Below are 20,804 nucleotides of genomic sequence, written 5' to 3' on the forward strand. Positions count from 1 at the left end.
CACTTGTGTGGCGCAAATATCACTCACCACTTGTCAGCCCAAACCTGGATATTGTCCAGGTCTTGCTGCATTTGGACACAAACAGCTTCAATATCTGAGGAGTCATGAATGGTGCTGAACATTTCATGGCTAATCACCTCGAATTTGTTTTTAGGCAGGAGGGATTGTAGTTTTTGGATCTAAATCCTTATGTCCTGTTCATAGACTCTTCAGGGACAACCGGGCGTTTGTCAGCTGGGTGTCACATCTGGGCATCACATCTGGGCATCACATCTGGGTGTCACAGCTTGGTGGCTGCAGACTCCCACATCATATTCCTCGCAACGTGGGAGGGATTTGGTAAAAGACTGATGTCTTGTCCTCAGTATTGGATGAGGACTACAAGGGATGAAACTATTCTCTGTCTGGTGCTTCCCTCCCCTTCGCTGTACCCCTCCTCCTAATCCCCTACCACCTCACACACTCCCTCTCTCTCCCATTCTGAAGGAGGCCATTGGGTGGTTCTTACACCCTGGAGTGAATGTTGACGGACTGGCTGAGAATTTTCTAACGGGCTCTTGTCTTCATTTCAAATACAGGCAGGAAATTCCATGCTGCAGCCAGTTGTAAAAGTGTGAGGAGTTGAATTTCAAAGTAAGATTCTGGTGTTTTGTTCCCAGTGTCTGCCCCTCACATAGAACAGCTGCTCTTGTGTAGACTTTCCCTTTGTAGAGTCCGTGTTGGCCACATTTTGAACCTTGTGTAGAGTACCAGCCTTTCCTATAGAACACCCCTTCCACTTCCATCACCTGGCAGCCTGGGCATCTGTCCATCAGGTTTATTGAGCAATTATTTCACTTGTTGTTTCCATTAGCGCCTTGAGGGCAGTTTTCACCGTGTGGTCATGGTTATCGGTCTTTCCACACTGACTGCTGCAAAAGGCAGCCTTTCCATTGATTCCGTGGTGAGTTTTACCTGGAACAGGCCATTTCCCCGTCGTTGGACACTTACAGCTTGAGGGGCGCCACTCCGCATCAAGCCTGGCTGACCAGGGGTCTCTCCCAATATTACCGCCTGCTGTTAGTGTCATTGCGATAGAATTGTTCAGCGCAGAACAGGCCCTTTGGCCCATCGAGTCTGCACTGACAATTACCACTAAAGTGGCTCTAATCCCATTTTCCAGCACTTGTCCCATATCCTTGAATGTTATGATGTTTCATCCAAATACTTTTAAAGATTGTAAAGTTTCCGGCCTCCACTATCTTCCCGGGCAGCGCATTCCAGATTCCCAGCACCCTCCGAGTAATTTCTTTTCTCAAATCTCCTCCTCACCTTAAAACCCTGCCCCCTTGTGATTGACCCCTCAACCCAGGGGAACAGCTCCTTCCTACTCACCCTGTCCATACCCCTCGTAACCTTCTACACCTCAGTTATGTCCACCCTTGGCCTTCTCTGCTCCAGAGAAAGCCACCCAAGCCCACCTACTCTCTTCCTTTAGCTCAAATGCTCCATCCTGGTGTCTGGAAGAGTTTTGCGGAGTGATACTCATCCTGTTGGCCATGTTCTGAACCTTTTTCACTCGATGGGCTCAGGTTAAAGTATTTCTCCAATCTCCTTTTGAAAGTTTGTATTGAATCTGCTCCCACTGCCCTTTCAGGCAGTGTACTCCAGATCACAACACCTCGCTGCTTTGAAAAGAATTGCTGTAATTTTACCCATCACCTTAAATCTGTGTCTCTCTGGTTACTGATTTGCCACCAGAAACTGTTTCTCCTTTTTTACTCTATCCAATGCTTCCATAATTTTGAACAACTCTATTAAATCTCCTCTGGATTTTCTCTGCTCTAAGGAGAACAATCCCAGCTTCTCCAGTCTCTCCACAACTCAATTCTCAGCTAAACACTCACTGGCTTATTATGATTAGCTTCAGTTTTGAATGGATGAAGGTTGCTTAGAAAGGACAGCAGGACTAGAGGGCACAGCCTCAAAATAAGAGGGGGGTTGCAGTTTAGAATGGAGTTGAGGAAGAACTTCTTCACTCAAAGGGTGGTGAATCTCTGGAATTCTCTGCCTGTTGAAGTGGTGGAGACTGCGTCGCTAAATATATTTAAGTCACGGGTAGATAGGTTTCTGATAGACAGGGGAATTAAGGGTTATGGGGAGAAAGCGGGAAAGTGGAACTGATCCACTTCAGATCAGCCATGATCTTATTGAATGGCGGGGCAGGCTCGAAGGGCTAGATGGCCTACTCCTGCTCCTATTTCTTATGTTCTTATGTAAGGTCATTCAGGGTTCCTGCTCTTTTTTATTGTCCAGTGACTCCCTACTGATTAAGCCCATGTGTTTTTATCCGGTTAGCATTAGGCTGAGTGCCCTGATCCCTTCTGGTTACATTGGCACTGAGTGACGGCACTGGGTGATTTCAGATCAGCTGCTGGATATAGATCCCTCCCAATTTCCTCAATTATTTCAGCAGAAATCAATGAAAATAAAAGCTTGCATTTATATAGCACCTCTCATTTGTTTGCACAAAGTGTTTTATAGCTAATTAAGTACTTTTGAAGTGTTGTCACTATTATAGAATCATAGAATCCCTACAGTGCAGAAGGAGGCCATTCAGTCCATCGAGTCTGCACTGACTCTCCAATGAAGCATCCCACCCAGACCCTGCCCTATCTCCCATGGCTAATCTTTCCTAACCTACAAATCTTTAGATATTAGGGGGCAATTTAGCATGGCCAATCTATCTAACCTGTAGGGGGAAACTGCAGCATCTGGGGAGAAGGTGCAGATCCTGCACAGACAGTGACCCAAGTTGGGAATCTAACCAGGGTCCCTGGGTGGCAGCAGTGCCAACCACTGTGATGTACAACATAGGAAATGTGGCTGCCAATTTGTGCACAGCAAGATCCCACAATTAGCGATGTGATAAATGAGCAGGTCGTTATTTATTAGTGATGCTGGTTGAGAGATAAATGATTAAAATGGGGAGAGAAGGACAATAGGCAGCTGAATGGATTTACATCTTCATCCAGAGTCATGGTCACTCCAATATCCCCCCTACAGATTGAGATAAGATTTATTTTCAGTATTCACTAAAGAATGTCCTCAAATTGCTCGCATGTTTGTGAGCATCACCGACACATCACCTTGGTGATGTTTTATTGAAGATTGGTACAGATTCCCAGGCTGAATCCAGTGGTTATCATCATCCCTTTCACATTGTTAAACATTCCATTCCTTCCCCATGATCTTTTCTTGAACCAAATCGATGTCTTGTGGTGATCAGCTAGTCATGAATTCTATTGTTGTGATGCTTTGATTGGTAGAGTGTGATTTAATACCACTAACATCACCAACTTTCCAATCAGAAACCACCTTCCTGAGACTAGCCTAGAATGTGGTGATTGGGCGGAATGAACTACTGAATATCAACTGTCCTGTTTCAGCAGTTTGTAAATGAACAGCTTTGAAAAGTTCTTCTACTTGTTTTGCCCTCAATGGAGTAATGGTGGAGGGAAAAACAGAAAGGAGTTAAAGATCATGGGGTGAGGATGGGTGACGTGGAAATCTGCTTTCAAAAACTGCGACCACCCCTCGCTGTTGTGTGGTTTCTGGAGCAGAATCCATGCTGATAGCTCCCTGCTCACAGAGAGATGGCTGAACCCTGGCATAGTGACAAAGCCAATTGTTTAACAGCTCAATCGTGATGTCGTTGTATTGTCCGTGTACCATGTTTTTAGGGATCTGCTTCCTTTTCACACGCACACACAGGTCTGAATTCCGGTGTGGCTCACAGCTCTGTCTGCAGGATCGTCACATATTAAATTTGTGGTGAGCTGATAGAGGTCTTTAGAATTACGAGAGGGTAAAGATAGAGAAGGTGTTTTCATTTGTGAAGAGACCAAAACTAGGAAAAAAACATAAGAAGAGAAATCTTACCAAAAAAATGGCAGAGTGTTGGTTCCAAAGAGGTTTCTCTCCAGGTCTTACCACACTCTGTCACACCCACTTTCACACCGTCATGGGGGGTGGTGGGGGGGCAGGGGGAGGGCAGGGCAGGGGGAGCCAACACTCCGGCACAGCCCAGCTGCACTGAGATCAGAACGCCTTGTTTAAAGGGTGCCCCAATCAGAGCAAAGAATAACCACACCTCCCCCTTAGATATAGATAATCTAAGTGAGTGGGTGAGGGTCTGGCAGATGGAGTACAATGTTGGTAAATGTGAGGTCATCCATTTTGGTAGAATAATAGCAAAATGGACTATTATTTAAATAGTAAAAAATTGCAGCATGCTGCTGTGCAGAGGGACCTGGGTGTCCTTGTGCAGGAATCTCAAGGAGTTGGTTTGCAGGTGCAGCAGGTAATTAAGAAGGCAAATGGAATTTTGTCCTTCATTGCCAGAGGAATGGAGTTCAATAACAGCGAGGTTATGTTGCAGCTGTATAAGGTGCTGGTGAGGCCACACCTGGAGTACTGTGTACAGTTTTGGTCTCCTTACCTGAGAAAGGATATACTGGCACTGGAGGGGGTGCAGAGGAGATTCACTAGGTTGATTCCGGAGTTGAGAGGGTTGGCTTATGAGGAGAGACTGAGTAGACTGAGGCTATACTCATTGGAATTCAGAGGAATGAGGGGAGATCTTATAGAAACATATAAGATTATGAAGGGAATAGATAAGATAGAAGCAGGGAAGTTGTTTCCACTGGCAGGTGAAACTAGAACGAGGGGGCATGGCCTCAAAATAAGGGGGAGCAGATTTAGGACTGAGTTGAGGAGGAACTTCTTCACACACAGGGTTGTGAATCTGTGGAATTCCCTGTCCAGTGAAGCAGTTGAGGCTGCCTCATTAAATGTTTGTAAGGCAAGGATAGATAGACAGTCGATCAGTAAAGGAATTAAGGGTTATGGTGAGCGGGCGGGTAAGTGGAGCTGAGTCCAAAAATGATCAGCCATGATCTTATTGAATGGCGGAGCAGGCTCGAGGGGCCAGAAGGCCCACTCCTGCTCCTAGTTCTTATGTTCCCCCATCCCACTGTGGAGATCTTCCCCCCACAGTAGTCAGTACTGGCACCCTCCCCACTTTCCCCAAACATCAGGACCACCCCCCCACCCACTTTCCCCCCTCCCCCATCGTCAGCTTTCCCACATCCACTCCCGATCATCACCACAAATAAATGAGTCCCTCCCCCTCTCCCCTATTAGGCTCAGACTGGGGTCCGCCCTGGCACTGCCGAGTTTGCATTGTGTCAACTAGTTCACACCTAATCTCACTGACGAGATCCGCGACTTCTGGGTTTTGCCGGATCTTGAGTCCTGCAGCCACTTTTGTGGAGGGTGAAGGCAGACTCCTGATAGTCTCCAAAATAGTCACTAATAAATTCAGTAGAAAATTCAGGAAACATTTCTTTCCTGAGGAAGTGATTGAAGTGAATAGTGTCGATGCATTTAAAGGTTAAATTGGATAATTACATGTGAGAGAAAGGAATGGGAGGATAGGGGAGATGGTGCGTCTAGAATATTGCATGGACAAGTTGGGCTGAATGGCCTGTTCCTGTCTTGTACTTTCTTTGTAAAGTTAATTCCCCATTTTAACCTGTAAATATTTTGTAATGTTTTGAGTCTTTCAAGCTTGAGTTTATGGCGATAATGTTTGTGATGAATTGTGTTATTTCCTCTGACTCTATTCTTCCTGTGATTATTATAGAATCCCTACAGTACAGAAGGAGGCCATTCAGCCCATCGAGCCTGTACCTCCGACAATCCCACCCTATCCCCGTAATCCCTGCTAAACCCCCCTGAAACTAGGGTCAATTTAGCATGGCCAATCCACCTAACCCACACATCTTTGGAGTGTGGGAGGAAACCGGAGCACCCGGAGGAAACCCACGCAGACATGGGGAGAACGAGTAAACTCCACACAGACAGTGACTCAAGTCAGGGCTCGAAACCAGGTTCCTGGCACTGTGAGGCAGCAGTGCTAACCACTGTGCCATCGTGCCACCCTTAAATTCAACCATGGTTTCATGGTTGAATTTCCCCAGCGTTACTCATTCCTTCTATTGAACTCCATCCAATTGAATGAGTTATGACAAAGAGAGCAAAATGCAAGTGTGGAGTTAGGAATCTAAATGAATGATTTAAACAAGGGATCCATTTAGGTCTCATTAAGGATCGATTAGCTGTTAAAGTTGAATTTAGTCTCTGGATTAACCTATCAGAACGTGTACCCACAGAAAATAATTTCTATAAAAACTAGTGAAATGTTGTCTTGTGATGTGATTGTTCGAGTTTCCTGGGTTGAGGTCAGATGAATGAAGATTGTTCAGATGGAGCAGACTGCTGTTTGGGGATTGGTTGAGTTTGAGGTCAGTTGAAATGTGTAGGATTGCACGGAGAGTGATATTGAGTCCTGATCAATGTAATGAGGTTGATTGGTTAAGTTTGAACAGTGGTGACATTCAGGTTCAAGGGTAACTGTGAGCAGGAATGAATTGAGGTTGGTTTAGTTGGAATGAGCTTGACGGCAGTGTGATTGGTTTGGTTGGGTTTGGGTGGATTGAGGGTTATTGGATTGAATTTAAGTTCTGAATCAGCAGTGACCTGGTTTTTATTGAACAATACAGGAGGTAAATCTTCCAAGTTGAGCTGCGCTCAGTGGGAAGACACCATGTTTATGCCAGGTCTACCTTGTTGTATTATTGATTTGGTTGTCAGATACATTGTTGAGTGTTATCCCTCTCTTCTCTTCCAGTTTTCATCAAACTCCTAGCTCTTCTTGCAGTAGTGATGGCAAGCTGAGGTCTACCTCATCTGATGGGAGCTTGGATAGATTGAGGCCTATCTCTTCGTGTGGAAATTTTGACAGATTTCGGTCAACTCCATCGTATGGGAGCATGAGCACATTGAAACCTTACCCATCCAGTCGGAAAGCTAACACCTTAGGAACCACCAAGTCCAGTACAAATCTGGAGGCTGTGCGAGCAGCTTGTTGTGTCTCCCACCGTAAACGTTATGCATCTGAGTCGGCCACTAACCTGAGGGAACACACCACCACAATGAGTACTTCGCTGGGACTAGTCACCTTATTAAAGGAGCAGGGCATATCTGCAGCTGTGTATGACCTCATCTGTAATGCTGAGGACAGTAGTGCAGCAGAGGACACTTCCCTGGTTCACCAACACGCAAACGGAACCCTGTCCAATTTCCCAACCTCAGGGACACACTTGGTCTACCTTTCCAAGTCCCCGTTTGAACTGACGTACACCAGTCCTCCTCAAAAACCCTTCCTTACCTCCAGCTTAGCCAGGTCCATGCTCAAGAGGATGAATTCTGCAGAGGACAGAAGGAACCTGGGTGACAACAGGACCCAAAGAAACATCTTCAGCTTGAATCTAGTGGAAAAACTCAAGCGTCTTGGTTTAGACAAAGTGGTGGCCAGGGGGCTAGTTAACCCTGAGAACCAAAGATTGACGAGACTCACTCGAAGATTCAGCACGTGAGAGATGGGAGCAGAAGTTATATCTTCCTAAATATAACGACAGAATCTGTAGCAGGAACAGATGAAATGAACCCCTTTCGCCTCCTCCCTCCTCTGCTCCCCTATCTCTATTTAAAAAAAAACTGAACCTCATATTACTGCAACAGATCAACCAATCCAACATCCTTTCCATTTTATTTCAGTTTTGTGTGCATTAAGCAAACTGTTTTAGTTGATTTGCTATTAAATTATCAGCTAAATGTTTAATAATAATCAACAATGACAAGGATGAAAAGTGAATTATTATACAAAGAGAATTTTCTGCTGGAAATGACCAATACATTGGCTGGTTGGTGGTTTTGGAGGTGATGGTATTTAACTTGACTCCTTCAGTACTCAGTGTGTGTATAACTTCAAGCCCACTGCTCAATAGCATGCATCCTGAACAAATTCAGCCTGTCTCACTCATTCTCATCCTTTGTGGAATCTCCACCGGACACAAACCCGGTGGAGTTTATTCTGGTGTGTATCACTCAGAGGTCATGTAGCCCAGACTGCTTTGAGAACACTGGCAGTCGCACTTTGACAGCATTCGCTGTTCTGACCTGTCACTGACAAGAGTTTCCTCTGAGCCAGTGTATGACCCTGAGTGAACGCTCCTCCCTGCCATCATTGATAGTCATACCTCCAGGAAAGGCCTGTGGCTATCTCCAATCCTGACCATTTTCTGGCTTGTGGGAAAAGTCGATAATTCCCCGAATGGGAAGAATGTTCTATTTCCTTGGCAGCAACATTCCTCACTGTGTGACCAGCTTAAACCAAATTCAGTAGGGACTAGCCCTCACCACTATTTATAATCCACGTGGACACAAAGAGCAGTATCTCACCGCCCTTGGGAGTCAGATAGATGGAAGGGGACCTGACCCTTTGGAACGATTTGCATTTCTTATTTCTGAGTCCGTCCCCAGTCTTTAGAAGCTGTCAGAATTGTTTCGGGGGAACTCGGTGCATTATAAGAACATAAGAACATAAGAAATAGGAGCAGGAGTAGGCCATCTGGCCCTTCGAGCCTGCCCCGCCATTCAATAAGATCATGGCGGAACACATCTGACTGAGCGACGGGCTGCTTTAACAGTGCATCAGCATGGAAAGGAACACGGGTCAGTGTCCACACTAATATTTAACCACCTCTAAACAATCAACTGCAACATTGAAGTTATTCTTGACCGTAGCGAGAGAGAACTTTTCGTGCTTTTGTTGCAGTGCTGCTGGCTTTATCATTTTTAAAAATTCAGCAAGTTTTCATTTTTAGAGACTTTCTTGAACTTTGCTCCATTCAGTTTCAGTCGCTGAATATTAACCCTTTGCAAACTGCAGTGGCGTTTAAGAGAGATTGATGTGCAAGAAGGTAAAACCGAAAGGTTATTGTAGAGATTCAGAAATTTACAAACCAAAATCCCCATTGCCAACCTCCTATCAAAGCCAGCGGAGTGTGTCAGCAGATTCTGACTGGAGTTTAGAGAGTTCAGAACACAGCTGGATCTGTGTGATCCTCCTCCGCAATGGTTAATCCCCCTTCCCATCACTATCCTTTGATTTGTTTTTAAGTGTTCAATTAACCCCTAACCTTGACTACTTTTGGGAGAGAGTTCAGATTTTAACTATCCTTTGTGTGAAGAAGTGCTTCCTGATATCAACCCCTAACTTTAATTATTGTTGGTAAATGAGCCATGTTGATGAAGCAGCAATTCTCCAGTGAAAACCCTCGTGTTAAAGGGGTGAGCAGAGGGAACACTAGAATTTTAACTGGGTTTGATCAGGTTAATTTTTCAAATGCCTGACACGATTCCAATTTTAATCTTTCTGCAGTCTGAATTGTTTTGAGCTTCTGTATGTCGGAAGCTTAAAGAATAAATCCCTCGTCATCTTGTGACTGAGTATCTCAGAGAAATTGCCAGAACCCATTTCCAAACTAACTGCAGCTAGCAGACTATCTTGAACCAGACCAGCCCCTCATATGCCAAACTCTGCCAGTGTGTCTTACCAGCTGCTCTCACTAGAGGCTTACACCAGTCAACATTCCTCCCCCATGGGCAACCTCGGTCCCCGAATCATGAACTTACTAAAAACGTACAAATCTGTCGCTATTCATCCCCAATAAGAATGCAACATAGAGACTGAATAGAGTCCTGGAACAGTGTGTATTATGTGCATCATTCTGCTGAATGGGCAGTTTGTTTATTTGCAGTTTTAGTGCAAAAGTGAAATGTATTTTAGAAAATATGACTGCACATAAATCGGTCCTAGTTGGTTTTGTAGATGAAATAGGTTTCTCCTTTATGAAGTTAATGAGGTACTCCTTCCAGTCTGTCAGCTGTTCTGTGTAGCAGTGAGTATACAGACCTTGGGTTCACTGTGTCAGAAGGAAAAATCAAAGATAGAGTTTAATCCTGTAAAGATTTGTAATTTTTTAATTAAAAGTAATAAAGCAGTTACCGGACAAAAAAATGAGTTATTGTTTGAATTAAAGTTTATTTATTCATGTCACAAGTAGGCTTACATTAACGCTGCAATGAAGTTACCATGAAAATCCCCTAGTCACCACACTCCGGCACCTATTCAGATACACTGATGGAGAATTTAGCATGGCCAATGCACCCAACCAGCGCGTCTTTCGGACTGTGGGAGGAAATCGGAGCACCTGGAGAAAACCCATGCAGACACGGGGTGAACGTGCAAACTCCGCACAGATAGTGACCCAAGCCTGGAATCAAACCTGGGTCCCTGGCGCTGTGAGGCAGCAGTGCTAACCACTGTGCTACTGTGCCAGCCCCAGAGTTCGAGTTTCTGATGTAAATGTTCCCTGAACCATCCTCCTCTGCGTTGCCAACCTTCTCTCTACTTTCAAAGGCCCCTCTAAACTTTCCTGTTCTCAAGTATCTCCCCAATTCAGTGCTGTCAATTTCCCAGATGTTTGTTCTCACTTTGTGACACTTGGAGAATGTGGAGAGTTTGTGTCCAGAGTAATCAAGTCCAGCTCATCATTAGTAGTGACTGAGCTACTGACAGTAGCTTTACTTAATAGTAAGATTCCCAAGATGTTCCTAGCATATTGGATCTTTAGAAATTGGCATTTAAATTGGGATTCGATGGCAATGAGGTGTCCATCAATTATTTTTTGTAATCATTTTTGTGCCATTGCTCAGGCTGCCTAATGACATCCCCATAACATCACCTGTCTTTGTCCCTACCTCAGTTCATCTGCTGATCAAACCCCTATCCATGTCCTTGTATTTCTAGCCTCGAATGCACCCCTGGCTAATCTCTCATGTTCTAGCCTCCAAAAACTTGAGGTCACTCAAAACTCAGCTGCCCTTGTCTTACCTGACAGAACATCCCAGTTTTCTCATCACCCCTTGGCTCACTGACTTACAATTGCTTCCATTCAACAACATCTAAACCTGAAAATCCTCATCCTTGTTTTCAAATCCCTCCACACCCTCATCCCTTCCTATCTTTGTAATCTCCTCAAGGCCCCACAACCCTCCTTGATAGCTGAACTCCTCTCATCCAGAGGAGGCTTGATTAGTAAGTTTACAGATGACACCAAAATTGGTGGCATAATGGACAGTGAAGAAAGTTATCTCCAATTGCGTTGGGATCTTGATCAATTGGGCCAGTGGCCTGACTAATGGCAGATGAAGTTTAATTTAAATAAATGCGAGTTGATGCATTTTGGTAGGTTGAACCAGGGCAGGACTTACTCAGTTAATGGTAGGACGCTGGGGAGAGTTACAGAGCAAAGAGATCTAGGGATACAGGTTCATAGCTCCTTGAAAGTGGAGTCACAGGTGGACAGAGTGGTGAAAAAGGCACTTGGCATGCTCGATTTCATTGATCAGAACAGGAGTTGGGACGTGTTGTTGAAGTTGTATAAGACATTGATAAGACCACACTTGAAATACTGTGTACAGTTCTGGTCACCCTATTATAGAAAGGATATTATTAAACTAGAAAGACTGCAGAAGAGGTTTACTGAGACGCTACTGAGACTTGATAGTTTGAGTCTGGTATAAAGAGGGGCTGGATAGACTGGGACTTTTTTCTCTGGAGTGTAGAAGGCTGAAGGGTGATCTTTTAGAGGCCTATAAAATAATGAGGGGCACAGATCAGCTAGATAGTCAATATCTTTTCCCCAAAGGTAGGGGAGGCTAAAACTAGAGGGCACAGTTTAAGGTGAGAGGGGAGAGGTACAAAAGTGGGCAGAAGAGCAATTTTTCACACAGTGGGTGGTGAGTGTCTGGAACGAGCTGCCAGGGGTACTAGTAGAGGCAGGTACAATTTTGTCTTTTAAAAAGCAAGACAGTTGCATGGATAAGACGGGTATAGAGGGATATGGACCGAATGCAGGCAATTGGGACTAGCTTAGAGGGTTTAAAAAAAGCAGCATGGACAAGTTGGGCTGAAGGGCCTGTTTCCGTGCTGTAAACCCCTATTACTCTATGACCCCCCCGTACATTCCCAATTCTAATGCATCACCGTCGGTTGCTGTGCCTTCAGCTGCTGGCCCCCAAACTCTGGAGTTCCTCCTTAACCCTTTCCACCTCCCTCACATTCCTCTAAGATATTCCTGCTTTGATCAAGCTCTTGGTCATCTGACCTAACGTGGCTGCTTCATACTTTAAACGCTGCTGTGAAGCTTCTTGAGATGATTCATTAAGTTAGAGATGACATATAAATGGTTATTGTTGCCATCACGTCACACACTATCTCCCAAGTGTTGTCAATCCCAGACATTTCAATCGACCCTGAACCGATCTCGGCACCTCCTGGGCTAAAATTTGGTATAAACTTTTGCTGCTTCCGGATTCCCAAGAACTGGAGAGGTTACAGTGGAATATAGGGATGGAAGCTATACTGTCACATGTGAGTTGTTCACCTCCCCTACAAATGGCTTACATTCCTGAATTACAATAATGTATACATACTCAGGCAGCAGTCTCTGCCTTTATCCCGATAAATCTGTCCCATAAAAGATTAAAAATAGCTCAGCTTGTGTAGCACTCAGCAAACAGGTTCATGATGGACATCCACCTATTCCCAGGAATAGTCACCGATTGTTATTACAAATTCGGTTGTACTTTGATCTTTATTTGGGGATTATATTGGATTTTTGATGTTCCATATTCCCAGGACACACGCATTTCCACGCATACACACACCTCAACTATTTCACAAAGAATCAATTCTAATGCAGGTTTTATCGGAGAGGTTTGTTAATCTCCTGAGATCCCAGGAACACGCGCTGTTGTATGTAGCAATTAGTGACTCTGAACACAAAATGTGGTACACAACACTTAGACCATTTATTAAAACAACCAAAAAATATCAAATTCTTTCAGTAAAATCAACACCGATAAATTTTCCAATAATTCTTAAATGGATCAAAAATCCTTCTCTGCATTATTTTGCGAATGGGTTTATAACTGAAACAGTGAGAGAGATTCTGAGTTCAGTTTGTTTTTACACTGGGTGAATGGCATTACACACAAATATATTTTCTTGGAATAGTGATTTAGGAGTCCAGTTCATACTCCTCGATGCTGCGCTTGCCAAAGTCCATCCAGCCTGTGTAATCTCTGTCATGCATTTGATGGCGCACGTCCCGTAACTGATACCGGTCGGCCTGGTTCAATATCCCAGCTATTTGAAACAAAAATCAGGATTAGACCCTACTCGCATTGTTCACTTTTTACTGTCTTCCTTCTTCTGATCAATGACTCACTGGGGTATGGGTTCCACACACACTGACTCTCACTGGGATACAGTTCCACACACACTGACTCTCACTGGGATACAGTTCCACACACACTGACTCTCACTGGGATACAGTCCCACACACACTGACTCTCACTGGGATACAGTTCCACACACACTGACTCTCACTGGGATACAGTTCCACACACACTGACTCTCACTGGGATACAGTCCCACACACACTGACTCTCACTGGGATACAGTTCCACACACACTGACTCTCACTGGGGTACAGTTCCACACACACTGACTCTCACTGGGATACAGTTCCACACACACTGACTCTCACTGGGATACAGTTCCACACACACTGACTCTCACTGGGATACAGTTCCACACACACTGACTCTCACTGGGATACAGTTCCACACACACTGACTCTCACTGGGATACAGTTCCACACACACTGACTCTCACTGGGATACAGTTCCACACACACTGACTCTCACTGGGGTACAGTTCCACACACACTGACTCTCACTGGGATACAGTTCCACACACACTGACTCTCACTGGGATACAGTTCCACACACACTGACTCTCACTGGGATACAGTTCCACACACACTGACTCTCACTGGGGTACAGTTCCACACACACTGACTCTCACTGGGATACAGTTCCACACACACTGACTCTCACTGGGATACAGTCCCACACACACTGACTCTCACGGGGATACAGTTCCACACACATTCATAATTTACCATTTTGATTCTAAGTTCTGAGAGGACTTGAAACTGGGATTGTTTTAGATCCGACTTTTAGACCCATTCTCAGGTGCCCCCAAACACATCCTGCTTACAAAAATATCAACGATTCCGAATTGCGCTGCACAAATCTGTGGGCGGGGCTTAAGGCACCGGAAAATCCCGCATCTCCGATCGGCACCTCCAACTGCGCATGTGCAGAGAAACAAATGACAGAATGAGGCTCCCCTGCCACATCCCTCCCGGGCTGGGTAATGCCCCCCCCCCCTCCGGCCCCCACAGATATTGCCCTACCCCCACAGTGTTACTGACTCCCTTATCCCCCCACTCCTTCCGCCACTCGGACCGATCGTGGTCCCCTTACCCCTTACCCCCCCTCTACCAATCTCAGGCAGAGTGGCAGCTGAACTCTCCCCCCCCACCACGATCTCAAGCAGCGAGCCGTCAGACGCTCGGCTCTTACCTCCTCACTAACTGGAGCGCCCGAATCGAACTTCTGTTGAGCATGTCTGTTTCTCAGTGATTTTGGATGGGTTAATGTGGTGGTAAAGGGGGAAGTCCCGGTAAAGTTGGGCATGCAGCTCATTAAGTCAATTTAAATGCATGCAAATTCACTTAAATGGCTGTCGTGCCCATTTCATTGTGGTTCCAATCGTGGCCATTTTCAGCTCTTGGTAAAGGGGGAATCGGCAGACACACGGGTGTGGATCACCTTACTCGTCTCATGCCCGACTTTACCAAGATTTCACGCCCGGTAATGGGCACAATGAGATGGTAAAATTGGGCCTATTATGTACCAATTGATGTCAGCTACATTTTCTGTGACAAAAACCATTGACTCTACCAAACACAGAATGCTGACAGTGCAGAAGGAGGCTATTCACTCATCAAATCTGTACTGATTCTCTGAGACAACATCGTACTTAAATCCAATACCCAACTCCCTGCCTTATCCTTGTAATTTTGTGCATTTAGCACGGCCAATCCACCTAACCCGCTCATCTTTAGATTGTGGGAGGGAGTCGGAGCGCCCGACGGAAACCCACGCAGACACGGGGAGAATGTGCAGACTCCACATAGGTGGTGACCCAAGACTGGAATTGAACTGGGTGCTAACCGCTGTGCCACTGTGCCACCCTAGCTGTGTTTCCGCTGCGCACCAGCTGCCGAAATTCTCTGGTCACCTCCAAGCCTTGATTATTTTCACGCTCCTTCACCTCCCATCGTTCAACCTTCAGAAACTTCAGCTCAGTTTTTACTCTGCTGTGTGAGATTGACTCGTAACAAATCCCATCCTTCCATTCCTGATGACCATTGTTTCCCAATCCTCATATCTTCCGCAGACTCACAGCTTCAATTCTAAAGCTGCCCCCAGTCACACAGCCCCCACCAACCGAAACCCCCTCTCAAACCTTTCGCCCCTCCTCCTGAACCAACCAGCTGGCTTTTTATGTAGCCCCTCACATCTTCATTGTTGCAGGGCAATGTATAGACAATGAAGATTATTGTTGGAATGTAGGCAGAGCAACTGAAATTTGCACAGCAAGATCCCACAAACACCAATGTGATAATGACCAAGGAATGTAGTTTAGTAATGTTGATTCAGCTCTTGGCCAAGACATTGGAATGAATCCACTGCCCTATCCTGCCTGCCCCCCTCCCTACTCCCTGCCCTCCCCCCACTGGATTTGAGATCTAATATGTCCACTTCTTTAAAGCTTATTTTTCGTGTCGCAAATAGGCTTACATTAACATGACGGCATGGTGCACATTGTTTGGCATTGCTGCCTCACAGTACCAGGGAGCCAGGGTCAATTCCAGCTCCGGGTGACTGTGTGGCGTTTGCACATTCTTCCCGTGTCTGCGTGGGTTTCCTCCGTTTGCTCCGGTTTCCTCCCACACTCCAAAGGTATGCTAAGATTGGATTGATTGGCCATGGTTATGGGAATAGAGTCTGGGTGGGATTGTTGTCGGTGCAGACTCAATGGGCTGAATGGCCTCTTTCTGTAGTGTAGGGATTCTAGGAACACTGCAGTGAAGTTACTGTGAAAATCCCTGAGAGGATAAGGGTAAATAGGACCTTGATTTATCTGAAAGGCTGCACCTCTGGCAGTGCAACTCTCCATCAGTACTGCACAGGGACGGTCGGCCTGTTCAGATTTACCCGTCCAATATCCCTGTGCCTCGGTGGAGTCCCTGCAGGAAGCCTCTCTATGTTAAGGGCGATATGGTGACCCAGCGAGAGTCTTCTGGAAAGAAAGGGAAACAATTTGCAGAAGACTTTATTGAACATGTTTTTCAGGCATTCCCACTGTACCTTCTTGAATCTGAGGTAGCAGCTTGGATATCAGATCTTCTGCTCTTAAAGGGGTAGCCCTGCGGCCCAGTGGACTAGCCCCATTGCCTGATGGGTACTTGCCGGTGCGTTCCAGGGTGATTCCTCCATTATGGTGAGGGCCAGAGAGTGGCTTTGACAGGCAGCCTGTTGCCAGGACAAACACTAGAACACTGATGTACACGGTGTTGGTCATATCTGCAAGAAACAAATCACACACAGGCATCCATAAACAATAAATGGACAAAGTATCTTTCAACATAATCGGATATCATTACTGAGCAGCTAACAAGGACAGAATTAGGATGGTTTGTAAATGACAAAACGTGGGGGTCCAGAGATACTTTGAGCTTCATGTATATAGATCATTAAAATGTCACAAACAGATACAAGATAATCAGAAAAGCCACAAGAATGCTCGCCTTTATTTCTAGAGAGGTGGCACAGTGATTAATACTGCTGCCCCACAGTGCCAGGGACCCGGGTTCAATTCCAGCCTTGGGTCACTGTCTGTGCAGAATCTGCCTGTTCTCCACGTGTCTGATGGGTTTCCTCCGGGTGCTCCGGTTTCCTCCCATGGTAAATGTGTGAGGTTTTGAGGATATGGCGAGGGGTGGAGGAGGGGAGTGAATTGGGTAAGATATTCTGTCAGAGAGTCAGTACAGACTCAATAGGCTAAATGGCCTCCTTCTGTTCTGCAGGGTTTCTATGATCTTACGAGATTGAGAATAGAAACTTGTAGAATTTACCGTTGAGTTACAACACAGCTGGAGAGCTGGGGTCAGTTCAAAGCTGACCACTGAGGGAAGGATGGACTCACGTTGGAGCAGGAGCAGATTCACAAAATTATACCCAAACTCCAAGTGTAAATGACCAGAAGAGATTGCACAAACTAGGATTGTGTTCCCCGGATTCAGATGGGGAGATTTGATTGCAATTTCAAGATATTAGGGGAGATAAACAAGATGGAGACAAGGGCTGCCAGCAGAGGTGAACTTTCATCCTGGTGACATTCCCCCTCCCCACCCAACCACACACACATACACACACACACACACACACACACACACACACACACACACACACACACACACACACACACACACACACACACACACACACACACACACACACACACACACACACACACACACACACACACACACACACACACACACACCACCCCCTGAATTAACTTTCCACATGAATACAGTAAACGTTCCCACTCTCCCAGAGCTGCTAAAAATTGTCAAAATCACAGATAGCTGTTTCCCTCGTTCTGATCACAGCCTCTTGAGCCCCATCCCACTGCTTTGCAGCTGCAATACCATCTGCCCCTGGCATTGATTAGATTCTCCCGCTCTGGCCCTCAACTTCTCCCAAAACCGGAACATAGAATCCCTACAGTGCAGAAGGAGGCCAGTCGGCCCATCGAGTCTGCACTGACCACAATCCCACCCATCCACTTCCCCACCAATCCCCATGACACTAGGGTCAATTTAGCACAACCAATCAACCTTAACCCCGTACATCTTTGGAGTGTGGGAGGAAACCAGAGCACCTGGTGGAAACCCACTGGGAGAACGTGCAAACTCCACACAAACAATGAACTGGCCTGGAACTGAACCTGGCTCCCTGGCACTGTGAGGCAGCACTGCTAACCACTGTGCCACCGTGCCATCCCTAACCCACAGTATGAGATTCTTACTCAGAGGAATTGGATGGAATTGGGGTGGGGGGGGGGAGCGGGGGAGAGGGAGGAAGGAACTGAACGGAAAGTGTAAAGAGTAAGGGTTCCTCCTCCGGGTAGAGCTCTCAGTTAATTTGCTCATGCTCAGGATAAAGTCATAAAATATCAGGATTTGTTTTGCAGCAGATGCTGCCCCCTCCCTCCTCCCCCCGATGCAGGGTCACTCTGGGCACCTGCTCAGATCATTGAGAGGTTTCAGAGAGACAGAATCCAGTGGTGAATCCAGATCTGTCAACAGTGAAATTAGGAACCATTTCTACACTCAAAGCTTGGCAGACATTTGGAATTCTGCCACAAATGGCAATTGATGCTGGACCAACTGTTAATCTTAGACTTGAGGACAGAAACATTTTCTTAGCTAAAGGTATTAAGGACAATGGGAATGGATGGGTATTTGGAGTAGGTCCATCATTATCTCATTCAATTACGAAACAGAGCCAAGGGCAGAATGACCTCTTCCCACACTGATATCCTACCTATTTTCTCATGCACATTAACACACTGAATTCAGCACATAAAGTTGAAGCAATGTTGACATATATCCAGGTTATCTTGACTGAGTCTTGGGTAGATGTGTAATCAAAGAAAAAATTATCTTTCGTTTCTATAGCACCTTACACATCCTATAAAGTGGCAGACAATCAATACTTTTGAAGTGTAGCCAACATTGTAATGTAGGCAATGAAGCAGGCTGCGAGTGGCACTCCCTCAGCACTGACCCTCTGACGGTGCGGCGCTCCCTCAGCACTGACCCTCTGACGGTGCGGCGCTCACTCAGCACTGACCCTCTGACGGTGCGGCGCTCCCTCAGCACTGACCCTCAGACGGTGTGGCACTCCCTCAGCACTGACCCTCTGACAGAGCGGCACTCCCTCAGCACTGACCCTCTGACAGTGCGGCACTCCCTCAGCACTGACCCTCTGACAGTGCAGCATTCCCTCAGCACTGACCCTCTGACAGTGCGGCACTCCCTCAGCACTGACCCTCTGACAGTGCGGCACTCCCTCAGCACTGACCCTCTGACAGTGCGGCACTCCCTCAGCACTGACCCTCTGACAGTGCGGCACTCCCTCAGCACTGACCCTCTGACAGTGCGGCACTCCCTCAGCACTGAAGTGCTGTTGAGACTCTGGGTGACTCTGGGACTCTTGGAGCCACTTCTCTCTCAGTATAAAACCTCATCCTGGTTGACACAATGTCCCCGGGGAAAAGTCCCGGGTGGGTCACTGACAGAAGCACCAACTCTGAAGCTGACATTCCAGCCGAGGGGGAATCTGGCGGGGTTCAGATGGGATTAAAGCCCCTTTCCTGTGTGAATCAAACCCTCCTGAATGCAGATCAGTTCACACACTCCCCGAGGCAGGAGCTGGAACAGGAGGGATGGAGGTGAAGGGAGAGAGGGAGGAGAAGAAGCAAGTCAGAGATCACAAGTGAAGCGAGGAGAAATAATGGAAAAGAAAGAGAAAATAAAGATACTGGGTAAAAAGGAGAGAAAGTGGGAAGGTAGAAAGCGTTGAGAAAGTGAATGAGAAAGTGTGCGCCGCTCACCCGCTCTGCAGCCTGCCTCTGTCCAAGGTGCTGATTTGAACTCCGGGATCCTCTGGCTGTTCAGTCCCAACTCTCTGCATCTTTTATACAACCCATTACTCACGTGTCTGATCTTAAACACAGAGGAAGCTAAATAAATAAATAAATGTCAAAAAAACTTCTCTGCGTCATTTGAGGTTCAAATCCTTTCCGAACTCTCTCAAGGTTCATCAAAAAAACAGGAGGATGAGATTAGAATCATTGTTTAATGTTCTCAGGCAGATAAGTTTAGATCCAATGAATGTGGGTGTGAATTATGAGAGTGTGAGTGTGCAGTGTTTGTATGTGTGTGTGCAGTATGTGTGTGCATGCGTGTGTATGTGTGTGTGTGAGTATGTGTGTGTGCAGTATGTGTGTATAGTATGTGTGCGCGCGCAGTGTATGTGTGCAGTGTGTGTGTGTGTGTATTTGCCTGTGTGTTAGTGTGAGTTGTGTACCTGTGTGGCGTGTATCAAAGTGTGTGCAGGTATGTATTTCTGTGAGTGTGAGGAATGTGACTGTGTGAATGTGTGTGTATTAGTGTGACAATTTTTGTGTGTGAAGTGTGTGTGTGTGTGCTATTGTGTACAAGTGTGTTAATGTGAGTCTATATGTAAGGAGTGTGTGTGTAATTTTTAAAATTCTATCATGGGATCTGGACATCAGTGGCTAGGCCAGAATTTACTGCCCATCCCTAATTACCTTTAAGAAGGTGATGGTGATCTGCCTTCTTGAGCTGCTGCTGTTCATGTTGTACAAGTACACCCACAGAGTTGTTAATTATGTTTAGGTTTACTGATCAGTGTCACAAGTAGGCTTACATTAACACTGCAATTAAGTCATTGTGAAAATTCCCTAATCGCCACATTCTGGTGCCTGTTCGGGTACACTGAGGGAAAATTCAGCATGGCCAATGCACCTAACCAGCACGTCTTTTGGACTGTGGGAGGAAACTGGAGTGCCTGGAGGAAACCCATGCAGACACAGGGAGAACATGCAGACTCCAACAGGCAGTGACCCAAGGTGATGGTGTGCGACTTGGAGGGAAACTTCCAGGCAGTTATGTTTCCATGTGTCTGATCCTCTTATCCTTCTAGGTGGTACAGGTACATGTCTCACAAATTTAATTGAGATTTTTGAAGGGGTAAGCAAGAAGGTACATGAGGGC

At 46.0% G+C, this 20,804-nt stretch overlaps 2 protein-coding genes across 2 annotated transcripts in view; one reads left to right on the forward strand and one right to left on the reverse strand.

Moving 5' to 3' along the window:
- LOC145359031 (trafficking kinesin-binding protein 1-like) overlaps positions 1-9,952 on the forward strand; it is a gene marked incomplete at its 5' end in the record, with an annotated part of 57,745 nt that extends 47,793 nt beyond the window's left edge. The window contains one exon of the mRNA XM_080213385.1: positions 6,734-9,952. Within this exon, the coding sequence (XP_080069511.1) occupies positions 6,734-7,481 (748 nt within the window). The remainder of the gene's footprint in view (positions 1-6,733) is intronic.
- Positions 9,953-13,034: 3,082 nt separating this feature from the next.
- On the reverse strand, positions 13,035-19,658 carry LOC145359274 (cholecystokinin-like). Its single transcript, XM_080213817.1, has 3 exons — positions 19,619-19,658; positions 16,303-16,518; positions 13,035-13,162 (listed from the first exon to the last, which is right to left on the reverse strand). Exons 2-3 carry the CDS (start codon positions 16,514-16,516, stop codon positions 13,035-13,037), a joined length of 342 nt encoding a protein of 113 aa, XP_080069943.1. The 5' UTR covers positions 16,517-16,518; positions 19,619-19,658.
- Positions 19,659-20,804: the final 1,146 nt, after the last annotated feature.

This window comes from Carcharhinus amblyrhynchos, chromosome 27, assembly GCF_965287045.1.
Source record: "Carcharhinus amblyrhynchos chromosome 27, sCarAmb.v2.hapA, whole genome shotgun sequence".
Taxonomy (NCBI): domain Eukaryota; kingdom Metazoa; phylum Chordata; class Chondrichthyes; order Carcharhiniformes; family Carcharhinidae; genus Carcharhinus; species Carcharhinus amblyrhynchos.

Excerpts from the sequence above, each read along its gene's own strand:
- LOC145359274 (XM_080213817.1), bottom strand. The coding sequence starts at position 16,516 with ATGACCAACACCGTGTACATCAGTGTTCTAGTGTTTGTCCTGGCAACA. Across the intron at positions 13,163-16,302 it reads GCTACCTCAGATTCAAGAAG|CTGGGATATTGAACCAGGCC; the intron begins GTACAGTGGGAA and ends TGTTTCAAATAG.